Raw genomic sequence first — 17653 nt, 5'->3', positions numbered from 1 at the left:
ATGTCTAGTGCTTCCAAGCCATAAGCACATGACGATGCATGAGGGTAAGTTGGCCAGATGCGTGTCACAGCTCTGAATACACGGTGTCGGTGTTTGGCGTACGTGGCATGATCGCATTGGCGGAGATGAGGGTGACTGGGGAAGCAAAGGCCTCGGTTTTACAATTTCATTTTGAGTTTCCTTTCAACAGCAGACAGCGCCTTGATACGAGAATGAAGCACATCCCCACAAACAAACTCGTCCCTCAATACTTGCACCTACATCGAAATTCTCCCCGCAGTTTACCACCTCTTACTCATTTCCATATTTACACAAACATTTTTACCGTAGATGCAAATTCTGTATATTATAACTGTTGAGTAGGAAAAAGTAAAATACCTTCGATATCTGATCCCTTCTTTCTTGAAACTTAAGAAAAATGAAATCTTTGCTCAGTACTTACGAGTACATTTTTCTCTTATATCGTAGCTACAATGATTGGTGGGGGCTGTGTTCCTTATCTGCAAAGGTGGAAGTCACTTTCCATTGGGTTTCACCTTCATTGGCTGCTAGGTTTAAGCCGTACTTTCCAGTCATTATATCATATTTGTGAAAATAAACGCAATTCAACCAATAAATCACAGTCTATCTCATATGTAGTTGGACGGTTCACGAGTTTGAAATATACTATTGGTGCCTCTGGTTTGTTTAACTCCCATTTTAATATGACATATCTGTGTTTAAAGATTTTGCAAAGAGAAACGATAACCCATTGAAAAGGATTCAGATTGAGGCATAAACGAATTAGACAAACGACAAGTTAGTTAACTCGTTCACAAGATAAGGACCCTAACTTTTGGAGCCGCACACATACACTTCACCTACTTCATGACTAACGCAAGCAGCATGACTGGAGAAGGTGTGCATTACGGCTAAGCTTACTTTGGCAAATCATTATTTCCATGAATTACACTTAGAGCTAGAGTAAATGGTTTACATATGAGATGCCGCAGAAATTACCGCTCTCAGGCAAATACGGGATAACATTCTCTGCTAAATGCCTTCACTGGGCAAGGAGTCCTGGATCAACTGTCTAATACAAAGACAATGAATTTGAGGAAGCCTCAGGCTGAGTTGCTAGTACCATGATCATCTCCTAGCAACAATAGTCTTCTCTTTGCAACCTTGGATCTGTAACACCATACCTCAAACGCTTCCGTCAGGTCCGGATACCGAACATAGTCATTTGCTAACCATTCGGTTAAAACCTCAGCTTGGTCCCCTGATGGCAATGCCAGAATGATAGAAACAAAAGTTGATTCAAGGGATTGCCACAGTTCACCATCGAATTTGAGCGCCAGGGCATTATCGCTATTCATAGTTACAGAATCAATCATGGGTTTAGTAATCCTCACAAAAGGAAGCCACACTTTCACAATCTCAAGGCGTTTGGCGGTTGGCAATATTACAGTTCCATAACCAATCGCCTCTAAGACCTTTGATGCCACCTCTATAGCTCGCAACTTTACCTCAATGATTTCGACTGCTAAAATCCCTAGCTCAAGCACCTTCACTATCTTTTCAGATGCATCAAACCAACTCTCAACAAATTCCCTCATTATTTCCAACTTATTTAATATCTGACAAGCCCATGATAAATCGGTCAAATAGGATTGGAACAACTGGATATTCCTTGCCTCAGAAAGTGACTCTGTGGAATCACATAACAAAATTGCCAATGAGTTGTTAAACCTGGCAAAAAGTTTATTTACACATTCTTTCACTTCATATTTTATGTTATCGTCAGCTGTCAATAGAGGGGCATCATCATCTTCAGTTAGCATGTATTCGAGTTGCTCCTGAGCTGAAGATTTGAGATCATTCAATGATGGTGGAGGAGATGATGTAGCAAAGCGAATGGCCGAGACAAAAATGCATATAATTGCTGACTGGTTGACTGGTTGAAGTCTAGCTAGGATAGGCTCAGCCTGTAATCCCAGTCGAGGAACGATTTTTAAAATCTCATCCTCTTCAGACTCTTCCCATGCAACTGCTTCTATGTAGTTGACACAAGCAGTAATGATTTCCGGGCATCCGAGCTCAACAGCCACCTGAAGAATGCCAAGGGCATTTCTAACACCATGCCACAAGTCATCAACAGAACCATCTATGACAACATAGAGAAGGCGTATAAGATTCACATGGTAATCAAAATCTGATTCCTGGCAGAAAACATCAACACAGCTGCGTGAGTCAATGATTTGACATGTTGGCCAGTTATCGGACAGCCTGTCAGCAAAATACTTGCACTTTTCTGTAAGAATTTTTGTGTGGCAGTAAAGCCAATCATCTCGACCATCCTGTGTGCGTAACCTCACAACTACATCACTGGTGGATCGATCACCTAGCTTGCAGGTAATCTTTACATCTCTAACCTGCAGGAAAGACAGTAATATTGTTGCAGAGAAGAAGACTTGGAAACCAGATACTCTAGACAGCAAAATTTGAGATGGAAGAGATACATTGCCAATGTGGTATTTTATCCTGGAAACATTCTAATTCAAGAATTACAGCAGTAAAACAGTACGAATCAATTGAAACCTGAAAAAGCAGAGCTTTTTTAAGATGGGCCACTGATGTTTGACAATACGGTAAATGCAGATAGGAAGAAGAAAGAACTTACAGAAGACTCCATTGGAGCTAATAACAATAGCAAATTCTTCACAAATCATAGCACCTGCAGCTGTGGTAAGAGTTTGGCCGTTATGTAAGTGCCACAAAAACAACTTAGTACGAGATCTATCAAATCTTTTAATTATTATAAGGGAAAACATGCTCAGTTAACCATCAATGTCAGATGTAGCAGAATCGGAAAAGATACCAGAATCTAGTTACTTAATCAAGCAAGAACGTCAAATTGAAACCCTTGAAAGAGGACAGACTAAACACTAATTTATAAGCCTCAATGTTAGCATGAGTTCCAAATTTTTCAATGTAACAATTGGGTTCCTTGCACATATAAGTACCTCCTGTACTAATCTAACCTCTTTCACATTTTCTGTCAGTAAAGTACACTATCTTTTATTGCCTATCCCGTTCAGATAATTATTCATAAATAACAAGATCAATCGACCTCGTTCATAAAATTTCTGCTTTACAATAAGCAGTCAAGCATACGAAATTCCTTGGTTTGTGACATTAGACATCGGAGATCTAAACAGCTGTAGAAAGGCTACGCTAACAGAGTGAGGAGTAAAATAAGCAAACAAATACTCACAGGAGTCATTTAATGGATGAAAACCGAATGAATTGCAATTGGCAACAGGTTCATCTTGCTTGCATTTCATGAACCCAGAATCAATTAAGGACCCAAGAATAGAAATTGACTGAAGTTTCCACGATTGGAGGGAATGATCGATTATTTAATCTTTTGGAGATTCTACTCAAACATATCAGATATGAGGTGAAAAAATTAAAGTGGTTTAAAATGGTACATGCAGCAGTATAAGAGGATGCCTAGAGATAAAGGAGGGGTTATAAAGGAAGAAGAAGTCAGATGGGGATAGAAGGGCCCACTTTTGAATCAAATCAAAGCAGGGGAGTGATCAGCAGAACATTATTCTGCAAAATGAAACGGCGACGGACCCAAATCGATAAAACAAAGGGAGCTCCGAGCATGCCTACCTTCTCATTATCTCGAAGCCGGGAACGTAGAGCCCCTTTTGCAAGTAGCCAAGTAGCTCCGACCAGCACCATCAACGACCCCAACAACAACGAGGGTAAAGCTGTCCCTGCGTCGGGTGGATTTGCTTTATCGTTGTTTATTTCTGTTGCTGTCAATCATTGTCTCTCTGGCTCCTCAAGATCAGTCGTTAAGGTCCAATGTCTATTGCAGCATTAACCCAAAGTCGAAATGCTGATGTCTGTTTGGTTCATGGGCTTATCCGGCCCGACCCACTCAGTCCACTCCTTTTTGGGCCACCCATTCAGTCATTTCACCCCCATCAAATCTTTTTTGGGACAGAACACCCCCATCAAATCTGAACCATGCAATAAAAGAAGATTGAGTTTGGATAAATCAGGCCACCGCTGCGTAAGCAAGGACCCAAGTCAGACATTAGACTAAACAACCTGACCAGTTCTAAGGAGATCATTTTTAAGGGAAAGCCAATAACATCAATATTACCAACCGTACTATAGATTAATAATTGTTTAAATAGTGAATTTTCATCCTTACCCTCCTCTTTGATCTTCTCTCTTTTATTGAACTTCTAGATGTAGTGACATGCACTTTTTAAGAATAATTAACATGTAACAGGCAAGATACATGCTTTCTTCTAAAATGATTTCTCTTATAAGAAAAACCATTTTGAAGATACATGCTTTCTCTCCATTTTAATTTCATCCATCCTTTCGCCTTTTTTATCCTCTTCATCAATTCTAGCTAACTGTTTTCTTTCTTTTTATCAAGTCTGTTGACACTGTTAGGCTAACATTCACATACTTAAAATTTATAACTACTTGAAAAAAACATTTATCACTCACTTTTCAACAAAATTTTGCAAAACCCACCGTCAAACTAGTCTCTGAGACCCAAGCATCATCTTTTCTTTTGTTTACTTCCATTAATATCCCTTGGGATATACGAAAAAATTTTTGGAACGTCAATGATCCACGAATTGATATTTAACCATATAAAAACCAAAAATACTATCATCTTCCTAGCAACAAAACTATCAAATTTTCCAGGACCAACCGTGGTGGCTCAACAGAGCGGGGCTACCGCTCCCTGATTCTTTTATATGTTCTCTTTTTTTTTTTGGCGGGGGGTGGTTGCTGCTCTATGCTAAAAAAGGAGGAATGAAATAGTTATGTACAATACATATACATGTAAAGGTACAAATGGTTGCTAAACCACGCGCATCTCGCATCATGTGACTGGGTGCATTTGTAAGGATGAATAATGCAAGAACTCGCCGGTTCCACTCAGACATCATGCTGCCTCAACCTACAGCTGCCCCAACCTCTCCTGTATAAAGACAACAAACAAATTCAGTCTAACTGCATCACAAGGAATTATCGCCCAAATACTTTCATAACATCCACCACGTTTTAAATCGGGTCTCAGCTAGTTAGAAGCGTGCTTGAAAGTGATAGTTGCTTTGCGGCAAGATAATTAAATAACGCAATGGAAACCCTACAGGAAACACATCAATGGCTAGCCAAAATCTGAATCGGCATGTCACCAAAAAAAAAATCTGAATCGGCAGCAAAGTGAATAATTAAACCAACAGAGCTACCACTTTTAACAAAAACCATGATCTATTATCCCAAATATCTGAACACAGATACATAAGTTACGCACGCAAGAGTTAATGGCCGGCAGATTCTTACTCTTCTGAATCCGAACAAATGACTAGATTTGACCCTTATTCATTGGATGCATAAAAAGTAAAAACATTCCCCTTCCACTCTAATTAGCAGATACAAGAAATTATAACCAGAATGAGGAATAAATAAAAATAACCACCTGAAGCATCTGCATTAATTTTGGATGCTGCTCCAAAAGCTGGCAAAGTTTGTCTCGGTCTCTCAACAAAGACTGCCATGTCAGAAAGAGCAGTATAATGATGAAGACTAAAGACAGGACAATTTAATGTGATTATCATTTGCATAATAAAAATAGTGCATTAAAAAAAAAAAAAAAAAAACCTGGATTGCCTCTGGAGACTTGAAATACTCATGTAAAGACATCCCGGCATCCTGTTGCTCCAGCAATTGAGCATCCCCTGACTGCTGAAGATGTTCCGCTTGCCTCTGCTGTTGAGCTTGTGAGAACTCTTGTGGTTGGGTCTGGTAATAGGTCTGCATTGAAGAGGCCTGCGGCTGCTGCAGCATCTGCATTGGATTCACTTGCACCCCACTTTGAACACTCATACCAGGATCCAATTGTAGTAAAGCTTGAGCAGGTGGCCTAAGGTGCTGTGGAGGTTGTGGAGGGCGTGGGAGCTGGGGAGGCTGCAGGGGCTGCAACTGAGTAACAGAAGGCATTGACTGAAAGGAAGCTGGAGGAATGGAGACGCCCTGCATATTGCTTGGCTGGATTTCACTGTGTTGCTGATTTGGGGTACTGCCATAGACAGTCAACGGCATGGAAGATGGCCTACTGAACCCCAAGGAAGGCATTAATGGGTTCAGAGGGTAAGAAGACAATCTGACCCCTGATGCAGAATGACTCCCTAACCAGGCATCATTTGATGGTGCAACGGAGGCCTGGGGAACTTCAGCTGTCCCAATGCTTGTCTGACCATATACAGAAGGTTGTGTAGCAGACGCTTTACCAGTTGGCAAATTATATGGACTAGATGCAAAAGGAGGTGGTGTAGGAGGAAGTGGGGGAGGAGGCCTACTAGGTCCACCAGGAGAAGATACAGAAGTCCTGGCATACTTTGAATCTGACAAGGGAAGGGAAGATCCTGATGTCATCGCAGATGAACCACTGATAAAAGGAGATAAATATTCTGTCTGACCCTGCAAAAATAGAAGCAATATGAATGTAGTAGGTGCTGAGCAAGGAGAAAGAAATAATGGGAAGCAAAAAAGATTCTTATAACAAAAGCAGAAGCAGAGAAGAAAAATATCTATATGAAGGAGGCAAAGATCCTAACCTGAAATGGCACCGGACGTTGTGTGTCTGCTGGAGAGTTAACAAATGGGGATGAATGGCCAGGAATAGAATCAGACGCATGTGATATTACAGGTAAGGCTGTTGGTGGAGGTGGCATCGGAGGCAAAGGAGGCTGGTTTGACAAATATCTCAGGTCATACAGTCCTTGAGAACCAGTAACAATTGTAACATTACTGCCATGCTGCGGGCTGTTCTTTAAATAGAAATTTTGGGAAGCCATCCTTGAATCAACTGGCAATTGCATTGATGATGTGGATAGATTATTATAAAGTGACGCTGGAAATCCTGAACTATTTGTCACCGCTGTGGAATCATATCCACTGGATGTCTTGGTAGGAAAAACATTCCTTGAGTCATCAGACTGCTCAACATACTTCCTGTCTGATGAGACACTCGATTCACGAGTTAAGGGCATGTCAGGACGTGATACTGACATCTTTGAGGAAAATTCACTTTGGGCATTCTCATCAACATTAGACCCCAGTGGAGTACCCATATGTGACAACTGACTACTCTCAACAACATCACTTCCTGTCTCTGCAACAATTGAGTGGGGAGAACTTTGCTCCATGATAACTGGGGCAGGCTGCTGTAAATTATCATCTGGCTGAGGAAAGGGCAACTTATCATCAGGGTCAGACTCCTCACCGTCAAAAACTATATCTATTCCTTGAAGATCATCATCAAGATCGGTTTTTAATTGCTTCGATTTGTTTAACTTCTCACCATTTGTAGGATTCGCATGAGCATTTTTGAGATGTCCCACAGCCTCCCCCACTATTGTTACAGACGGATTCTGACGTTCCCTTTGTCTTGCCATAAATTCATCTACATGAATTGATGGAGGTCTACCCCCAGTAGATCCTGCTCGTGGCACTGTTATTACATTAGTGACACCTTCAACATTTCTCTCTCTCGCCACATAGTCATCCACATGCATAGATGGTGGTCTGCTGGTATTTGGCTTGCGCTGCCGGAAGGCATCCCGACGAGTAGGCCCAGAAGAAACAGTAGACTGTGTCACACCCCTTGAAAATGCATTTTGAACAGAAACTTCAGCCTGAGAACCTTCTCGAACACGCCTAGTGTTCCCATCCATTGAAGGCTGTTTCCTTTTGGCACTAACATTTGTCGGTGCCAATCTATCAGGTAATGTTTCTGGGCATTCCCAAAGAAATTTATCCCCAAGTCCACCAAGATTAAGATGATCATCAATCCTCTCGACACTGTTTTCAAGTGTCTGATGCGTCTTTGAAAAATCTAAAATATCAATTTGAGGCAAAATAACGTCATCCACCTTCCCCGAACCAACATGCCCTAGCAAGACTGAGGCCAATGATTCAACAGTTTTGGAAACCTTCAAATCAGGGATAAACAAGCAGAAGTTATAAAACAACCCACAGAAATACGACAAAGAGTGATGCAATAAAATTATACCTGAAACATATGTTTGTCAGAGGTATTCAAACGACTATCTGCTATAATTTTTGAACTGAACAAAGCAGTTAAATCTACCACGTAATTAATATTGTCTTCAGGATAGCCAGCTGATCTTGTCATATCATCAGAAAGCCCAAAAAGGTGCTTCAATATGACAACTCTGTCAGAATTTAAACTATCCAACAAACAAACTGTAAGTCCAATGTGCTCAACAATACCAAAGAAATAGCACTACAATACTTAATAAGATCCTCTAACCCATATCCTTTTTATTGTGAGAAACTAAGCAAATTAAAGATATAAAATGAAAAAAAGGTTCAAATTATATAACCAGTACGATCTGGAACCTCCAATGAAAAAACCTCATTTGAGAATGATAGGTTGATCAAATTTGTGAATGCAGAAGCCAATAATAAAACTAACCTGTCCCCATCCATGCAAAACCGCAGAGATCCCACTGACAAGGCATAGATAGCTTCAATTACAAAAGTTGATAAACCTTCTTGGGTATCAACTGATCTCAACAACTTAATCAAACAGCCAAGTAAAGGAGGGCATTTTCTCCATTCTACTTCACTATGATTGTAATAGTTGACATCGTTATCGTGGTCATGAGGTTCAAGTATAGCTCCAAAGGCAATTTGACCTTCACCACAAGAAGCTAATTCCCTGAAAGCTGTAAGGCAAGCAACTAACTCTTTTCCGACTGGGAGAACCTAGAAATAAAAAAATCCTTAATCCTTAATTATCAAAAAGGACGCAACTGATGTTCAGTGAACAGATATTCTAAGTTTGGTCCCAAGTTTCCTCAATGATAAGCCCCATTCATATGCATAAAAAAAGCATCTAGAGGCCAACAGTAACATTCAAGATAGATCTAACAGTATATATAGACAGATTCAGAAACTCACCTGACAAAATTTTAAGAGATGGCGTAAAATCCAGGCACACTCTTCAGCATTCAGTTTCTCCAAAGTTTCACTGACATACAATCAGAGTTCATTGCTCAGCTGTTAGGCCTCCCAAAAAAGATTATAATAGTAATAACAACAACAGTAACTAGGAAATACTAGCAACTCACAGATCCATCTTGGGGGAAGATTGAGGAGTTCCCGAGTGAAATATAAGCATAATAAACTTGAATACTGGTAGACACCAACTAGAGAAACTAAAGTTATACATTGCAGAATTTCTACCGTCTGGAGTTCGCTTTCTATCTACATCATTGTCACCAAAAAATCTCTCCATCACCTTTGTTAACATCTGAAAAGCATCCTCCCTCAACAATAGGCCCTGACATAAGGAAAATTGGCCATCATCGCAATATATAAACTTTGACTATTATTATTACTATGGTGATACTAAGTAACGGTGATTATCCTAAGGGACCACAATTGCACCTTGCCAAGTGGATGCTCCAATAAGCTGGCAAGAAAATCAAGGAGCCTGGAAACCTGAAAGTAAAGAGCAATCTATCATCATGGTGCCAAACTAGATAAATTACAAAATCCAACTTTTGAGCTTGAAAAGGACTTTCACCTTGTACACATCTGTATCTGACAGCGGAGATGATTCAGAAACATGATGACTAATTGATGACAATACTGGTTTTATAAGCCCAGACGCATAAACAGTATTTAAACAAGCAATACGGATTATGAGAACACGTAGCAGATCTTGAATGACCACTAATGCCTGCTCAGGAAATTAGAAAGACACAACATAACAAGAATTTAAGCCGCATCAACAAACCCATCTCCATTAGAACAAGGGGAAAAAGGTTCACTGTGTAAGCAGAAATTACATACAGAAATGGCATAATGCTGTATAATCTGGCCAATTTTATCAAGATGTGGTGCTAACTGGCAAAGCAGCTTCTCTGGGCGTCCAGATTCCAGATACCAGTTGGCATGCCTCTCCTTACGGGGCCCAAGTATGGTCCCAACAGCCAACATTCTGCGGACACTTAGCAAAGGCATTCCACTAGTCCAAAGCCATATATCTTCCGCAGGAAATAAATCACTCTTGCAAGAGAAAAGCAATAAGAGCATGAGAATTGATCAAGATATACACAGCCCAACTATCTTTCCATACACAGCTCAAATGGAAATTATAAATTTAGAGAATGGCATAAGCACTTAGAATTATTAATTGAAAAAAAAAAAAAGGCCATAACCCTCACTCCAAAGTTTTGCAGAGTCAATCAATTATGCATACCAAAAGATAAAGCAAGCTGCATGTTTCTTTTGGACCTAAAGCCAATATTGAAGTAGCCTGAACACTAGCAAGAAGGGTATTGAAAAGACCCGGACTCCAGCCATGTACAGGCCAAAAAGCAAGGGCTGACACAATGAGATGACAGACAGCTCCAAAACCAATAGCGTAATCAGGATATGGAGAGGATATGTCTGCTGCACATGCAGCCAGCTTGGGGCTGCAATCACCAGAATTTGATCAATTTAAAATGAGAGCACAATTCTTAAACTGAAAACAAACTAAAATGAAACCAAGAATATACCTTATCTCTCTGTGTAACCGTAGAAGGGCATTCACCAATTTTGTATTTCGGTGCTGCTCATTAGCTTCCTATTAATTGCAACAAAACAAAATCAATAATAGAATTCCTCAATGGCTTGGGTCGCACAATGGTCTGTAAATCAATCAGACTATCTTCAAACATATTCAGATAATAGATCATCTTATCTGTAAGGTAATAACAACCCCCACACAAAAAAAAAAAAAAAAAGAGAGAGAGAGAGAAAGAGAGAGAGAAAAACATCATTTTGTTTTAAGCATCAATCTTCTAGTCTCATTAAATATGCATCGATCAGATCCTTTCATGCCTCCTTAGGAGAAAACCATAAGCCATAAGGATGCAAACTTCAATGCCAAAGAAAAATAAAGGTCAGTACGAATTTATGGTGTATACTCATATCACCTACAGAACCCTAGAAATAAAACCTCACCAAGAACAATTGACACAGAGGCAGATTTCAACTGGAAACAACATATAAGGAGCAAATTTCCAATTTATGCTATATCCTCCCCCTCTAGATTTTACAGGTTTACATTAAAAAAAAAAAAAGAAGAAGAAGAAAAAACTACATTTCTGATCCACAGCAGTGCCCAAGAGGCCAAGACCATAGAAAAACATAACCAATTATCACAAGCAACCTAAGATTTAGTTAACCATGCACAGTAAAAGAACTAAAACTGAGTAAATGCTACAGAATAATTTGCAGTACTCTCCTAGTCATTGAAGTACATGTTCTAAATTCAAATACAAATTACTCCAACCAAGATCATCTACAACAAGAAGTACCATAGTGAGAAGAGACAGAACCTCCACAAGACAAACCTGTAATTTCTGCAAAAGCGTAGTCAGGAGAGCCAAAGAAGGGACTAGAAGATCAATTAAACTCTGCTCACGGTTACGTTCCAAAAGTAAATCTGACGTAGTATTGCATTCTGTACCCTCATCCACAAGGTAATCTGTTCAAGAAAATTGATTGCATACAGTAAATTTTAGGGGGGGAACATCGACATGTCAGATGAAACACTAAACCATAGAATATAAAAACAGCATAAAGCTAGAAGATTGGCAGGAGACTCAAAAAAATAAAATAAAAAAGAGGAGGCTGTGGGCTGCATATGATACAGAATAACAATGAAGATATATAGTGAGCTATATATTTGAGAATAAAGAAATATAAGACAACTAACAAGAAAATCATTCTTACTGATCAAAACTAAATATAGTATATCAGGGAATATCCTATTTAGTCAATACTAAGCAAATATATTTCACCAAAAAAATACTAAGTAAATACCGTCAGCAAAGAGAAAAAGTAGAAAGCAAATAATTTTTCATCCAAAAAAGGAAAATAAATTTTTTAAAAAACTATCCTCTGAAATACAGTAGATTGACTACCACTCATCGCCTTAACTAACTAACCTGAAGAGTGTCATTAAAACAATATTACGAGGGTTGGCCTGATCATAATTTCATACAGAAAGTATCACAGAGCTAGTAATCATATGAACCACTAATTATAACATAAATTTGCTCACCATAGTTGTTTGAGGACCGCTCAAGCATGAACCTGCAGTTGACTAAAACAGCATAGATAACTATTATTGCACCTTCATCATATAAAGTAGCAGCAACAGTCTGCATTGATTTCAAACTCCAATAAGACAAAGACAACAAAATTCATATTAAGAAAGAATTTTACTTGCCCTTGAAACAACTCAGAATAGAAAACTACTACGTACTGGGTTTTCAGAGATGAATGCCAAAATTCGAAATGCTGTTGTCAACTGCGCCAGAGAAGAATCTCTCAGAGCAACACCATCAAAAGACCTCTCAGATATAAACTTTCCCAGATTCTCCATGACATTAATATCAGAGCCAGCAGAAGGCTCACCAACAATATTTTCAACATCAGTCAGGTCTGACACTAGCACGCTAGTTGAAGTTAACTGCACATCTCCTCCAGAAGCCAATACAGCAGCATAACGAAGCAGACCAATACCCCCATGTTTGTGGTAAACAACACCAGCATCAATCCATTCCAGCAGCCTTGAGGGAGCATCTTTTCTATTGGACCCTGGAGAGGAGATATGCAAGGCTCTATGGAGTTCCATAGCATGTCCAATCCAAGAACCCAATGATGATGATGTGGAATCCATAACAATGACTTCAATAATCTCAGCAGCAGAGTGAAATATTGTAAGATTTGCTGGTGATGATCCTGTATGCAACAGGATAAGAGCAAGAATTTCAAACTTCCTTTAGACAAGAAATTGTCATTACTGTTAAAAGAGAGGAATAGATAACTTGAATACCACTATTTTTTCCAACAAATTCAGATCCCTTGACAGAACTTAATGCTTCAATGATGACGGAAACAGCCTGCAAGAGAAGAATCATATTACAAAATTAAGATCTTTAAATATAATAAAACTTCACGTGTTACAATATAAACACATCACGAACAAATATCAACTCTAGTCGTGTAACAACAAAACTTCCATTCATAGTATTGGAAGCTATATTCAGCTACTGAGAGAAAAAATACTAATATAATCCAGAAATCAAAACTTAAAAGCTTAGGTTGTTTTGATGGAAAATGGGTTCCAGGAAGTTGCCAACTAGGCATAATATGATTCCAACAGCAAAATGTTGGGCATACCTCAGGAAAATGTGCCAAAGCAAACAAAGCTTGGCGTCCACAATTAGACCTGCAAATTGTCAGCAGATTTGGTTTAAAACTCCAACTATTGGCATGTATAATATTCAAATCAGAGGTAATGTCCAGTTGTCCACCTAGAGAGGCTACAAAGCTCCCACAGAACCCATAAAAACTCTTCTGAGTGTGGATTTGATGAGACCAAGCGATCAATTGCATTAACCTAGGCCACGAATAAGAATAACCACAATTAGATGGGGAGAATACAGGAAAAGAGGGAGTGGGGAGCGAACTGAAGAGTGATAAATTTCTGAAGTGAAACTAACCATCCTTAAATGCATCCCAATTATCAGCCCTATCTCAAGTGGACTACATGGGAAACCTTTTGATAACAAGACAGATGCATATCGAAGAGGAATACAATCTTCTCTGTTTACAACATGAGCACCCTTGAGGGCATGGATTAAGATCGTTGAAAGTTCTGGATCCTGTAGCAGGAATATCAAGCCTAGAAAGAAGAACAAGATGATATAAACAATTGATTACATCATTAGCTTCTTACTAGTAAAAGGTCTAACTAATAGCACGTGTGTGTGTATAAACAGATATGCACATGTATTTTGTCTTAAAACTAACTGGAACCCACCTGAACGACAAAAAAGAAATGAAAGAATCACAGCTTCAATTGATGATGCAATATCCATGAATATTTCTGCAGCACATCCTCCCTCCATACGCAAAACAGATGATGACAACAGTGCAGCTGATAAGGACAGAAATCCCCGCTCCTGTCTCCATTGTAGTGTGTAAAATTATGTGCACACACACACACGTGTGTCAAAAAACCATATAACAAGAAAAGTTGTATGACAGAAATTAATTCCAGCATTCAAGTACACTAAAAAACAGCGAAGAATTGTATGGGCATAGAATTGTCCACATTCACGCCGTAGGGTTACATATGACAGATAATACAAAGAAAAAAAAGTATAAAAACTCAAGAAAAGCTGCATCCTAAATCCAAAGAGCGGGAACAATTTCATAGTACTCAAAATGGATTTTCCTGACTAAAAAATATACCTTCAACAGTCCCAGCAAATGTGAGTCAATATCCCAATCTGAAAAGCAACAACTTGAAGAACTAATTAGGCCAGAAGTTGCTTTATATGACAACAATCCATCTGTTGCACCCATAATTAATGATCTATTTCCACAAGCCATGGGAGAAGGATCTTCAATCGGACCACTTGAATTTATCAATTTCTGCATTAGTACTTGTCAACTAACATTAACACAGAATTTTCTATGGAAATTCTAGCGTAAAACAAATAACATCATCTAAGTTAAAAATTAAAGAGGATAAGGATAAAAAAATGGCAGGCTTCTACTATAACAGAAGTCAGTGAATTAATTAAGACTGACCAGGAGCTTTTTGAGTTGAATTTCTGCAGTAGTGAGCTTGTTCAAGGTAGCATTTGTAACCTTTCCAACTGTACTGAGGCTTTCCAACACAGACAGAACTGCAGACTGGCAAAGATCATATTACCACAAGATAAAGACAAAGTCCAGGAATGCAAGGTAGCGTTTATATCAGCCACACTAGTGAAAGAAATACCTCATATCTTAAAGCAACTTCATAAAACCGCAGACGATGGAGCAAATAGGCCGCAAGAGAAGCGACATCATGACGAGGCTTTGCCAATATCAGCTTCAACAATTGGATATAACCTTCACTTGTACCAGAGGGGATATTTTCCTCTTCACGTGGCCACCAACCTAAAAGGCCTTCACACCCAACTGAATACCTGGTAGCCTGCTCCACAACACCAAGAAGCAAAAGCATAGTAGTCGTTGAATTTTGCACGTCCTCGGAAAAATATGTCACAATCTGCTGCATTCCCCCGCCATTAACAAAATGAAAACAGCTCTCCCTACCAGAACACAATAGAAGAGCCATGCTCAACCCTAGAACGACATTTTCAATCTGCACACGAGTATATAAGAAAAGGCAAGAAAATGAGAGAAGTTGAAAGTGCATGTCTTTGATTCTAACTCTATCAATGAATTAGGAATGGCAAGAATAAATAACTGATCACCTGAAAATGGCAGCAATCTACTACATGTTTAGATCCCCTAGTAAAATGAAAGAATCGATTAAACAAATCTTTGGAGTCCAACATCTCAGCCTCTGATTCAAAATAACCACCCCCTGATGACCATTCAGAAGACGCACTGCCTGATTTGTTCTGAAGGACTTTATAAACTTCAAGAAGCTCTTTTCTAGCTTTGGTAATAAGATTATGCAACTCCTTGAACTTCTCAGATCTCTCTGACGTCAGATACCTTCCTCTAATTGAATTGCATATTTCAGTGGAAACATAAGAAGAGATTGCCGATACTACTGTACTTACAACTTTATGTCCAGCGTCCCCAAGCTCTGGAAACTCCAGAATCTTCAACAATATCTGTATAAACAGCTTGAATTCATCAGAAATATCCGTTGCAGGGACTGGAATAGACAATACATTTAAAGAGGAGATTGAATCCTCAATTGCTGAATTTGCAGAATTTAACGCCAGAGGCAGGTCTTCAAGCCTCCCTTCGGAAGAATCAACAAGATCAGTCAACGCACTGTCATCAAATTCAATGTTAAACTGTCCCAGATCCTCCGCTGTGTTGCCATAAACAACCAAGCTCAAACTCCGATAGCTTCCCCTTACAACTAGATGACTAGTCACAACAGCCTGGTCAAGAGAACAATCAGTGCATCAACAATTAAGCTGAGTAGAGTACCCAAAGAATAGCAAGAACAAGTCAAGGATGCAATTAATCCGCCAATGATTAATTGCAACGTAAATATTTATTTCATGCATAACTCAAATGATATGGTTATAATTTTTTCTGTTTTTCCATTGTTTTGAGAAAAAGTTAGTCTTATTACCCCATACTCTTGAATTATATCTTTATCAAGGGAAAATTGTTTAATGGGAAGAACTATGTATTGCAGGCAATAAATCTGAAAGATATTACCATTGTGATAGTTCTTCACAAATTGAATAAAAAAGCTAGTGGAATCGAAAATGCGGGTAAATAAAAAAAATTCAATTGAGTTTGGCTACTACTGCCAGAGCATACAGCAAAGTAAAATGCAGTATACCTCTACTTCTAGTACATTTGATGAAGAGTGAGAGTATAGAAAAGGCTGACAGAGTCTCCTAAACCTCGTCTCTCCTTCACAATGAACAAATGCCTCTAAAGCAAATGATGGAGGAGAAGTAGCTCTGAAAAGTACAAGAGGTTAGGAAAATAGATTACAAAATCGTCAACAGAAACATCCTAAAAGATTGTAGGTGACCACTAAATAATTTTGTTCAAAGACAAGAATGAAAATTCAGAAAAAATACATACAAGAAACAAAAACCCCATACCCTACAAGAGTTACTGATTGGGCGACCGATGATGCATTCTGTTCCAAGAATTCACAGGCAGTGATTACAACGGGTTCTGAGAAAATCACCTGCAAGAAGATTTTTTGGAGGGAAGGGAAGGCGTCACCATAGCAGCCAACTAAAAATCTAGCAAAACCAACTGATGATACAGCCCAAGACTACTAAAAGATGAATTGAAGGTCATTATTCATAAACTTCAACCCACAGAACTGTGGCGGGATAACAGAAAATTAGTAGCAGCTACCCCAACCAGAATTCGAAACTGTACTTGGCATTACAATCGATTGGCGCTTCAGCAGGGAAAGAAGGCTCAAGATAATTTTGAAATGTAAGCACTAGTCAATGCGAAGTTACCTCGTCTACATACTCGTCCAGGTGGGGGTGAACGAAAGTCTGGGCAAAGAGGACGCACGGTTCAGGTCGACCCATGTGGAACTCTCAATCTTTGAAATTCCTCCACACGGAACATGCACTTCAATCTCCTGTGTTTCCGGGTCTAGGGTTTATGGCGCCACGATTTGGAGCGCTACTGGAGATTTATGAATTATGGCTAGCTTTCAGCCTCGCCGCCGATTTCCGAGTAGTATTGTGTCCTTTCGGTTAACAAAAGGCAGGGAAAATTAAGTCTGTGACGGTGTTTCTCTTTTTCATTGCCCCTCAAGCCTGTGACTATTGTTTTTTGGGAAAATTGAGGAGAAGGATCTAAAAAAATTAGTATTTATGGAGGGGGATCTTAAAAATTGATATTAATTTCAAGGACCAAAAATTAAAATATGAATTTATAATTACGAAATTATCCCTGGCCAAATCCTTACATTATCTTCAAGACCCATCTCAATATTTGACTATCAGTTATCAATTGAAATATAAATTTGTAATTACTAAATTGCCCTCCATTAAAATTA

General features: G+C 39.0%; 2 protein-coding genes across 4 annotated transcripts; both read right to left on the bottom strand.

Annotated features, from left to right (window-relative positions):
• Positions 1 to 783: 783 nt before the first annotated feature.
• Positions 784 to 3828, bottom strand: LOC114740857 (BTB/POZ domain-containing protein At3g05675-like). 3 transcript variants are annotated; one of them, XM_028929102.1, is made up of 3 exons: positions 3664 to 3828; positions 2663 to 2722; positions 784 to 2414 (listed from the first exon to the last, which is right to left on the bottom strand). In XM_028929102.1, exons 2-3 carry the CDS (start codon positions 2672 to 2674, stop codon positions 1104 to 1106), a joined length of 1323 nt encoding a protein of 440 aa, XP_028784935.1. In that variant the 5' UTR covers positions 2675 to 2722; positions 3664 to 3828; the 3' UTR covers positions 784 to 1103. The 3 variants fall into 3 exon arrangements, with proteins under 3 accessions (XP_028784935.1, XP_028784937.1, XP_028784936.1); XM_028929104.1 differs by having other exon boundaries at positions 2663 to 2716; XM_028929103.1 differs by lacking the exon at positions 3664 to 3828 and adding an exon at positions 3257 to 3645.
• An 804-nt stretch (positions 3829 to 4632) lies between these two features.
• LOC114740855 (protein virilizer homolog) lies at positions 4633 to 17336 on the bottom strand. Its single transcript, XM_028929101.1, has 28 exons — positions 17103 to 17336; positions 16728 to 16816; positions 16457 to 16580; positions 15396 to 16043; positions 14915 to 15283; positions 14722 to 14826; positions 14380 to 14562; positions 13946 to 14087; positions 13626 to 13807; positions 13437 to 13522; positions 13303 to 13351; positions 12956 to 13022; positions 12383 to 12861; positions 12179 to 12278; positions 11466 to 11599; positions 10626 to 10693; positions 10325 to 10541; positions 9916 to 10131; positions 9647 to 9802; positions 9508 to 9561; positions 9189 to 9400; positions 9019 to 9088; positions 8531 to 8823; positions 8105 to 8282; positions 6648 to 8024; positions 5692 to 6510; positions 5510 to 5581; positions 4633 to 5008 (listed from the first exon to the last, which is right to left on the bottom strand). Exons 1-28 carry the CDS (start codon positions 17175 to 17177, stop codon positions 4988 to 4990), a joined length of 6585 nt encoding a protein of 2194 aa, XP_028784934.1. The 5' UTR covers positions 17178 to 17336; the 3' UTR covers positions 4633 to 4987.
• Between the last annotated feature and the right edge of the window lie 317 nt (positions 17337 to 17653).

This window comes from Neltuma alba, unplaced genomic scaffold (genome assembly GCF_004799145.2).
Source record: "Neltuma alba isolate B1F8T4 unplaced genomic scaffold, ASM479914v2 tig00003187_pilon, whole genome shotgun sequence".
Classification (NCBI taxonomy): Eukaryota; Viridiplantae; Streptophyta; class Magnoliopsida; order Fabales; family Fabaceae; genus Neltuma; species Neltuma alba.
This window is presented reverse-complemented; position numbering and strand designations above follow the sequence as displayed.